Raw genomic sequence first — 10,137 nt, forward strand, 5'->3', positions numbered from 1 at the left:
AAGGTCCTGCAAAACAGAACAAGCTCTAAAATAGCCAAGTTTGAGGAATTTGAAAACACAAATTTAATTACTAATAAATAAATAAATAAACTAATGAAAAGTAAAATAAAATCCTAGGTTGCGTCCTAGTTAACGTTAAGTTTGAGTCTTCAGCCAGACGTAGCCATATGCATCAATCAATGTAAGTAGGGTCTACTAGGTTAATGGACTCGATAAGACCTTCCTCAATGTCGTGAGACACGACATGTTTCAATCGTTGTCCATTTACCATAAGAAGACGTCCATCTCGTGGGTCGGAAATCTGTATAGCACCAGAAGGAAAAACCTGCTCAACAACAAAAGGGTCATCCCACCTAGAACGTAATTTGCCAGGATAAAATTTAAGCTTAGAATTATAAAGCCATACTTGCTGATTAGGTTAAAAAGTTTCTCTAGCAATATGTTTATCATGAAAGGCTTTAGTTTTGGCCTTGTACATCTTAGCATTCTCGTAAGCACCATTACGTAATTCATTTAATTCATTCAATTGAAGATGACGGTTAGAACGAGCTTGTTTCATATCAAAATTAAACGCTTTAGTAGCCTAAAAAGCCCTATATTCTAACTCAACGGGAAGATGACATGCTTTTCCAAAAATGAGTCTATATGGTGACATTCCTATTAGGGTCTTAAATGCAGTACGATAACCCCAAAGTACGTCATTTAACCTCAAAGACCAACCTTTTCTATCAAGTTTAACTGTTTTCTCCAAAATAAATTTAATCTCACGATTAGACACCTCTACTTGACCACTAGTTTGAGGATGATAAGGAGTGGCTACTTTATGTGTGACATTATACTTTTTAACCAACGACTCAAAAGAACAATGAAGAAAAAGGCTTCCCCCATCACTAATGAGTGCTCTAGGTACCCCAAATCGACAAAATATCCCTACAAGAAAATGCTAAAACAACGACTGCTTAACAGCGACGGTCAGAAAAATCGTCGTTCTTACTAAAACAGCGTCCGTGGTAAGCCGTCGGTGAACACCGACTGCTGGTAAAGGATGCAACGACGGTTTAACAGTCGTTGAAAAACAACGACAGTTTCAAGCCGTCATTAAATTGATTAATGTGCCTCTGAAATTTTGTTTACCTAAGGCGACGGTCTTAAACGGTCGGTGATGGAAGGAAAAAGGGGTAACATAAAGTGGCCCTTTTCAGTAGGGTTTATTTAAACGCAACTTGAACGAAAGAAGTTGCCTCTTTCAGTCGGCGAATTGAAGAAGGCAAGAAGCCATTGAAGGACTAAATCCACCATTGGTGTTGAATTCGCAAGTCGTAGTATTCACGTTGATGATAAAGTCGTCAAAGCTCAAATTTGGGATACTGCTGGCCAAGAAAGACCTTCCTTCTTTTTCTCCCTCCTCTTTCTTTTTTTTCTTTCTTGAAATCGGTATCTCATTCTTCTTAATTTTGTTGCATTTTGATTTTTGGGATAATTTATACTTGGATCTGACCTTTTTTGTGTAGATGATTTTTGAATTTTTAATCGCGCGTTATATTTACTAGAATTTGATTTGGTAGACTTTTTATATCTTGATGATTGGGGATTTTATTGAAATGTAGGACTTGTTTGATGAAAGTGCAGCGTAAATTTAGGTGCATTGTGTGTGCTAAGTTGTACTTGGACACCATAAGAGGTACATATGCTGCATCTGTTACGATTATGACGGTCGGACATTGGAGTTAGGGTTAAGGGAGTAATATCTTATTGCTAAGAACCCCAATTATGGTATAACCGTATAAGAGAATTGTGTTGTTTGTAATCGTAGTGTACATGTTTGCTTTTGTCTGTGTCGCTTTGATCTGTAATTTTACATATCTGATTTTTGTCCCCAGCTGTGTGATGGTTTTTCATCAACATGAAAGTTTCTGTTGCTATTCTGTTTTATGTTGGCACATTGTGTTGTTTCCTCGTTAATTCAATTCAGCGGTTAGAGTTGGTAAAAATGCCAAAGATGTAGGTTGTAGTAGTATTTGTTTCTTGTTAGGTGGCAATTTGAATGTTATTAATGATCATAATTCATATGTGTATATATATATGTTGGTTGCAAAATATGACTAAAAGCTTGGTTTTACTACAAGATCTTTGGGTGTTTTCTTAATTTCTCTCGTACAAACATGTAGGACTAGAAGGAAGTGCCATTGGGCAACATTGGCAAGATGCTATTGGTAGGGTCTTAGATGAAGGGATGATTTTTGAGCGTGTAGGTTCAAGCCAACTTGCTGGCTTGCTTGTAGCTATCTGGTAACTATGCATGACTGTATCACCCTGATGATGACTTCCAAGATCAGCAGCTTACCTTCGTGTACATATATGTTGAACTGTAAGTATCTGTTTCAGGGTACGAAAGAATTTGAGAATGCATGCTGGAGACCTTGATGTTGCAGCAGTTGCTTGTGGATTTGGCAGAACAATTAGTAACAAGGTATGGACCTTTAATTCAGGAAATCATAGTTCATTATATAGCACGCGTCTCTTATGTATTGATGAAACAAAAATTTGGAGGGGGGAGTAGGCTTGAGGTTGAGAGTCCATGATAGAATAATATGTTTTGTAAACTGTCACTTAGTTACACATTTGGAAGCAGTGAATCGTCGTAATGCTGACTTCAATCATATCTTTCGAACTATGGTCTACTCTCGACAATCTCACTTACTCAATGTTGCTGCTGGTATGCGATGTCTGCTTTTGTATTGCTCTCTTGCGTTGTGCTTATATTTATTTTGGCTACTTTATTCATTTTATAAGAACCTGCATGTTTAATAGAAATGATATAACAGAAAGCAACTAATGCACTTCATACAATCATGCTCTTACATGTAAAAGTAAAAACTTTTGAACATGAAAAACCACACACTTGTATATATGAGGCGTTGTTGATTTGTTTTTTGTTAGTTATTCTAACTTTCGTTATTACAAACATTCGGAGGAATTATTTCTCACAAACTTCTTTTTGATTGCCTGTTTACCCTTTTCAGATAACAAGTGGTATTCGTCTTCAGTGGGTTATTACAGATTACACATCGTACTACAGGCCGCTCCGACTCCCGAAATCTCGAAGCAGGTGACTTCTTTGGGGATGATCTGCTAACATGGGCTTCACAACCAAATTCGTCAACCTAAAATCTTCCACCCTCAAATTTTTCAGTCAAGTGTATTAGCAATGTTGAAGCCTTTTGTCTCCCTGCTCAAGATGTTAGACACTTGGTTATTTTTAATTATAGTCAGAAATTCCAGCTTGCTCCTAGAGAGCATCATGCTTGAGTTTACCAATAGACTTTAAGCTCATTATATTTTTGTAGAACCCGACTTCTACTTTATTTCCCGACATCGGGATCTATTTTGTGTACATAAGTTTAATCTATTTCATGTAATTATATAAGTATCTACGCAAATTATAATATACATCAAAATTGCATATTTTTGTAATTGAAAAATTGACAATGCGATGGAGGAACAACTTTAATTAGTATATTTAGGTGCAGCTGTGCAGGTACAGGTTTAATTATGAATTCGAACAATAAATTTTAACGTAATGTTTAAAAATAGCGACGACTACACATTAAGTGGACGACGATTAGGCAGTCGTTGTAAGGAAATATATGCTGCCATGGAGTTGAACTTTAACGACTGCTGGATAATACAACGACAACTTAAAGCCGTCGGTAAAATCAACGACTGCTTTAAACTATCATTGTATTAACGATAGCCACAAACCGTCGTTGTCATGAAGTCAACGTAATATTTTCACCGAGGCCCAGTCGTCGTTGATTCCAATATTCGCGACCATTTGTACAGCGACGGTTGGTAACGTCCATTTGGCCGTCGCTAATTTATCACCGACCGTTTTTACTATATCAACGACGGCTTTAAGCAGTCGTTGATATTGTCTTTTCTTGTAGTGTATATGATCTTTAACAAATTCCATAACTACTTTGTGATCATTAGTCATAGTAGCTTTGGCTTCAACCCATTTAGATACGTTGTCAACAACAACTAATATGTATAAAAGCCAAAAGATGGTGGAAAAGGATCCATAAAATCTATACCCCACACATTAAAAATCTCAACAATCAGAATAAGGGTGAGAGGTATCATGTTACGGCGAGATATAGTACCTGTTTTCTGACATTTATCACAAGCTAGACAAAATTGATGTGCATCTTTAAATAACGCGGGCCAATAAAATCCCCTTTGGAGTACTTTGGCAGTTGTTCTCTTACCTCCAAAGTGTCCCCCACAAGAATAAGAATGACAAAACGATAGAATATGATATTCAGATTTAGGTACACATCTCCTAATTAGTTGGTCTGAACAATGCTTAAACAAATAAGGATCTTCCCAATAATAATGTTTAACCTGTGAAAAGAATTGGTCTTTCTCTTGTTTTGACCATTGTGATGGTATCTGACCAGAAGCAAGATAATTAACAAAATGCACAAATCATGGAAGACGTGTATGTGAAACTGCAAACAATTGTTCATCAAGAATCTTATCATGTACAACTAAATCATTAGTATGTTCAAAAATAATCCTAGAGAGATAATCAACAACTGAATTTTCAGATCCCCTTTTATCTTTAATTTCAATATCAAATTCTTGTAACAGGAGAATCCACCTAATTAGTCTAGGTTTTGACTCTTTCTTAGACAATAAGTATCTTAAAGCTGCATTATCAGAATAAATTATGACTTTCAAGCATAAAAGATACGAGCGGAACTTATCAAGTGCAAACACAATGGCTAGTAACTTTTTTTCAGTCGTTGAGTAATTTTTCTGAGCATCCGTAAGAGTTCGACTAGCATACTAAATTACATGAGTTGCTTTATTTACCTTTTGACCATGTACGACACCAAGAGCGTAGTCAGACGCATCACACATAATTTCAAAAGGCAAAGAAAAATTAGGGGGCTGCACTATAGGCGCTGACACAAGTAACGATTTTATCTTTTCAAAAGACTTAACACATGATTGATTGAAAATAAAGGTGATATCTTTAGCAAGAAGATTGGTGAGAGGCCTAACAAGCTTGCTAAAGTCTTTAATGAATCTCCTATAAAAACCTGCATGGCCTAGAAAGGATCTAACATGCTTAACAGAAGTAGTAATAGGAAAATTAGAGATGATATCAACTTTAGCTTTATCGACTTCAATACCTTGCTTTGAACCCAAAATAATACCTTCCTTAACCATAAAATGGCTCTTTTCCCAACTCCGAATAAGATTTACCTATTTGCATCTCTTTAATACAGATGTCAAGTTATCTAAACACTCATCAAATGAAGACCCCAAAACAGAGAAATCATCCATAAACACCTCTAAAAATTTGTCAACCATATCACAAAAGATCGACATCATACATCTTTGGAAAGTAGAAGGTGCATTACATAACCAAAAAGGCATCCTTCTAAATGCAAACGTACCTGCGGGACATGTAAAAGTAGTTTTTTCTTGATCTTCAGTATAAATAGCCAATTGATTATAACCAGAATAGCCATCAAGAAAGCAATAGTAACTTTGACCTGCTAACTTTTCTAAGATCTGATCAATAAAAGGTAATGGAAAGTGACCTTTCCTAGTCACCGAATTAAGCTTCCTATAATCAATACAAACTCGCCAACCTGTGGTCTCCCTAGTAGGAACAAGCTCTCCTGCATTATTTTTCACAACTGTAATAGCAGACTTTTTAAGAACAACTTGCACGGGACTAACCCACTGACTATCGAAATAGGGTATATGATACCAGCATCTAAAAGTTTTACGACCCCTTTATGACTACTTCTTTTATGTGTGGGTTCAACCTTCGTTGCATCTCTCTAGTAGGTTTAACATTTTCTTCTAAAAAGATCCTATGCATACAAATAAAAGGACTAATTCCTCTTAAATCTGCTACAGACCATTCTATAGCCCTTTTATGATCTACTAAAACCTTAATCAGTGCTGATTCCTGCTCATTAGACAATTCCGATGAAATTATAACTGGTAAAGTCTCATTAGACCCTAGATATGCATACTTGAGTGTAGATGGAAGAGGTTTTAACTCAAGTTTAGGTGGAGAAACTATAGAGAATGGGGATGGAGACTCAGAGAGGGGCGGTAAAGGATCTTTTCTAGACACCCAAGAAGAAGTTTCCCATATAGACGTGTGATCAAGAATGGAGCTTAATACCTCAGAAACATTTCCCAAGTTATATGTCCCAATGTTCTCATGTGCAATACTAGTTTCTAGAGCATCTTTAGATATGAGTGCAGGTAAAGCCTCCTCCACTAACTCATCAATTGAATCAACAAAGAAACATTCAGATTCATTTTCAAATGTAGGTTGAGAAGAAGCTCTAAAAATATTCAGTTTGATTCTCATATTTAAAACAGAGACCACAATCTCTCCAGAGCGACAATTTATAGTAGCATCACCGGTGGCTAAGAAAGGACGCCAAAATTAAAGGAATATTCTTATTAGAAGGGTTACCTGATTCTATATCTAATACCACAAAGTCTACAGGGAAGAAACCTTTATCAATTTTAACTAAAACATCATCAATCCTACCTCTAGGAACTCTAACAGACCTATCTACTAACTGTAGGGTACAATTAGAAGGTTGTATCTCACCTAAGCCTAGCTGCTCATACACAGAATAAGGGATCAGATTAACACTTGAACCTAAATCTAATAGTGCTTTTTCAATTTTATGATCACCAATATGATAAGACATAGTGGGGACACCAGGATCTTTGAATCTAGGAGTGTGGTTAAACTGCAAAATAGAGCACACTTGTTCACTTAGGACAACTTTATTAGAACAATGCGCCTTTGATTTTCTTTTAAAAGTGCACATATCTTTAAGGAATTTAGAATAGGTAGGAATTTGTTTTATTGCATCCAAGAGAGGAAGATTAATTTTAACTTGTTTGAAAGTCTCTAAAACATCTTCTTTTTGCGTATTTTTACCATAAGGTGAAAGTGCATCTAAAGCTTGAGGATAAGGAACTCTAGGTTCATAAGGAATAAAATGTGAAGATTTAGACAAAGTAGGGGAAAGGGAGTTACCATTTCCTTTTTCAGTTTCACTTTCCTTAGTTTCCAACTCATTAGATTTATCTTGCTTTTCCTTTTCCTCTACTAGGTTATCTACCTCTTTACCATTTTCGAGGGTCATGACAACCTTAACATGCTCATAATTATGGTTCTTAGGATTTTCAACTGAATTACTAGGTAACTTGCCATCGTCTCTTTTACTCATTGTATTAGCTAGTTGACCTATTTGTGTTTCAAGCTTAGTTATAGACTGGTATGAGAATCAACTATATGCATCTTATTTTCCAAAGCTTGAATAGAAGAAGTAAGAGTACCTAAAGTAGACGTTACATTCCCCAATGAAGACATGATTTTTTGATATTCAGAATTGGGAGCAGGTTATGTAGCAGTTTGTGCGGGTTGTGCAGTAGGTGTGACATACCTTTGAGCTTGAAAACCAGGAGGCATGTTACTCATACCAGGTTGACTTACTTGATAAGCTCGCTGCCCTTGTTGTACATCACCTGAATTTTGCTTCCAGGAAAAGTTCGGATGATTTCTCCAACCTGAATTGTACGTATTTGAATATGGATTATTGTGTGGAGGGTAACCTTGTGCTGCATTCACCTGTTCATGTGATACATCAGAGTATATAGTAGGACAATTGTGAGATAAATGACTAGGATTTGCACATATTGAACATACATCATAAGAAGTGGTTGGGTTCATATTTATGTTGTTAATAGCCATTAATTGATCCAACTTTTTAGTGAGAACCTCTACTTTGCTTGAAAAATCAGGAGAGTGAGAGATTTCATAAATACCACCTTTAATTCCCAATGATCTAGAAATTACCATATGTGAAGAATTAGCATGTTGTAAAGAATTATCACTCAAATGCTCAAATAATTCCATGCTTCATTAGGAGTTTTAATGAAAAAGGTACCACCACAAGAAGCATCTATCATTTATTGTTTACACTCATCTAGACGGGAATAAAACTTTGCACTTGTTGCCATTTAGGGACTTCATAGTGTGGACAACTATGTATAAGATCCCTAAATCTCTCCCAACATTCATGGAATTGCTCACTAGGTAATTGAGAAAAAGTTGTAATTTCGCATCTTATCTTAGTTAATTTACCAATTGGGAAATATTTCTTTAGAAATTGAGTAACAAGATTTTGCCAATTAGTATTGTTTTCTTTTGTAGTCCACCAATGTTTATCTTTATCTTTTAGTAGGAAAGGAAAAAGTAAGAAATAAATTTCTTCATTTGGCACATCAGGTTGATTAAAAGTTGAATATACCTCTAGAAACTCATCAATATGCTTATATGGATTTTCAGATTCAAGACCATAAAAAGAAGGAAGCAATTGAATAGTCTGAGGTTTAATTTCAAATCTCCTAGTTATAGTGGGCATTCGACTACCTACAAGAGAAGTGTACGTACCAGGAGTGAAATACTCACCCAGTTGTCTAGATTCTTGGTCACTTATTGAATTAGAATTAGTCTCAGTATCAGAAGCAGAGTTATTCACTTGATGTGACCTAACATTAACTAAAAACATAAAAACAAGCACAAAATAGAAGTATAGAGTGGAAAGAAAGCACCTGATCTTTCATATATCAATTTAACAACTTCTCTCCAACATTCAATACTTGTATAATGTGAAAATATCTATGAAACTAATACTGAAAAGTAAATAAGAAAAACAGAAAATTAATGTTATAATAAGAAATAAACTAGAAGACACTAAATTAAATTAACCAAATCTCGTTCCCCGGCAACGGCGCCAAAAACTTGATAGCGATTTTAAGTAAGTTATAAAACCCTATTCTTGCAAGTATACAAGACTTAGTAGTAAGTAATAAATAATAGGGTATCGTATCCACAGGGAACAATTGATTAAATGTATTAGGAAATATACAATGGATTCTGAAATAAATAATAAACTATATAAACTTGGCAATAAAAAATGTATTAGGAAATATACAATGGATTCTTGGACAGTCGAATCCACCACTACTAATATGATTAATAATTTAATTTAAACGAGAAATTGGTTTATCAAGCTCCCTAAACTACAAGCCGAGAATACTTAAAACGAAATAGTGTCGTGATTGATTAGGTGACATAACCTATCTAACCAAAGCATAAATTATTCAACTTTTCAATCACAAATTATGAAATACCATTGCATAAAATCACCCTTTGAACTACAAGAACAAAGTGTGTAAATCTAATAACAATATAAACTAATAAATCATTCTACAAGAACAATTACCAATCTATATTCCAAACAATGATAAACCCAATAATAATCTTAATAGTTATGATGCAATCATAAACCATAGATTAATTCTCAAACAAAACTAAACAATCAATTCATACTAATAGGGTTTCATCTAAGCCCTAGAATTAAGAAATTAGCTACTCATAATTAGAGAAAACACCACCCAAACATGAAAGATCATGACTGGAATTCTGCTTGAGGCTTCGAACCCCGTGCTGTATCGCTGCCTTCTCCGAACTACCGTCCTCTGTAGTGCCAGTTCTGCCTTCGTCGTCTGCTTCTTCATCTGCTCCTTTTTATTTTTGTTGTTGTTGGAGATTTAGAGTATAAGAATAGTGTATTTCATGATGAATAGTTGAGTTACTTGGTAATGGTGTGGTGACTCAAGCTATACATAGATTATACAATGCTTTGTGTGGCTATAAAGTACTTGTAAGCCATGGAAGTATCGTTCAAGTCACGCTCAACCTCTCCCGTACTCTCGCACACGCACAAGGAGGGAGGAGGTCACTGCTCGCGAGTCGTGACCTACGTCGCACCTCGCGACAGTGCTGGAACTGAAGCAGCGAGACAGAAGCATGCTCGCGACTCGCGAGCATGGTCGCACCTCGCGACGGTTTGCGTGAGTTTAATTGTTTGACGGTTATGATTCAGTTTTCTGAATTAAAAGAGCATTGATATATATATATGAGACTTTTCATATGATGGAGCATGTTGAGAAAAACTACTTCTTCTCTATTATACAAACACTAAAAAGATTAAAATCTAAGAGATTCATCAT

General features: G+C 35.6%; 1 protein-coding gene and 1 pseudogene across 2 annotated transcripts; one reads left to right on the top strand and one right to left on the bottom strand.

Moving 5' to 3' along the window:
• Positions 1-172: 172 nt before the first annotated feature.
• On the bottom strand, positions 173-7,286 carry LOC125496619 (uncharacterized; annotated as a pseudogene).
• On the top strand, positions 1,158-3,465 carry LOC125496949 (type I inositol polyphosphate 5-phosphatase 13-like). Of its 2 annotated transcripts, XM_048643065.2 has the most exons (5): positions 1,158-1,434; positions 1,608-1,681; positions 2,169-2,289; positions 2,386-2,470; positions 3,024-3,465. In XM_048643065.2, the coding sequence occupies exons 2-5, from the start codon at positions 1,618-1,620 to the stop codon at positions 3,111-3,113; spliced, it is 360 nt and encodes a 119-aa protein (XP_048499022.1). In that variant the 5' UTR covers positions 1,158-1,434; positions 1,608-1,617; the 3' UTR covers positions 3,114-3,465. The 2 variants fall into 2 exon arrangements, with proteins under 2 accessions (XP_048499022.1, XP_048499021.1); XM_048643064.2 differs by lacking the exon at positions 1,608-1,681 and having other exon boundaries at positions 1,184-1,434.
• Positions 7,287-10,137: the final 2,851 nt, after the last annotated feature.

Source organism: Beta vulgaris, chromosome 4, assembly GCF_026745355.1.
Source record: "Beta vulgaris subsp. vulgaris cultivar EL10 chromosome 4, EL10.2, whole genome shotgun sequence".
Lineage (NCBI taxonomy): Eukaryota > Viridiplantae > Streptophyta > Magnoliopsida > Caryophyllales > Amaranthaceae > Beta > Beta vulgaris.

Coding starts and splice junctions, on each gene's coding strand:
- LOC125496949 (XM_048643064.2), top strand. CDS start 1,335: ATGATAAAGTCGTCAAAGCTCAAATTTGGGATACTGCTGGCCAAGAAA. Junction 1,435..2,168: donor TTTTTTCTTTCTTGAAATCG/GTATCTCATTCT, acceptor ACAAACATGTAG/GACTAGAAGGAAGTGCCATT. Junction 2,290..2,385: donor GGCTTGCTTGTAGCTATCTG/GTAACTATGCAT, acceptor TATCTGTTTCAG/GGTACGAAAGAATTTGAGAA.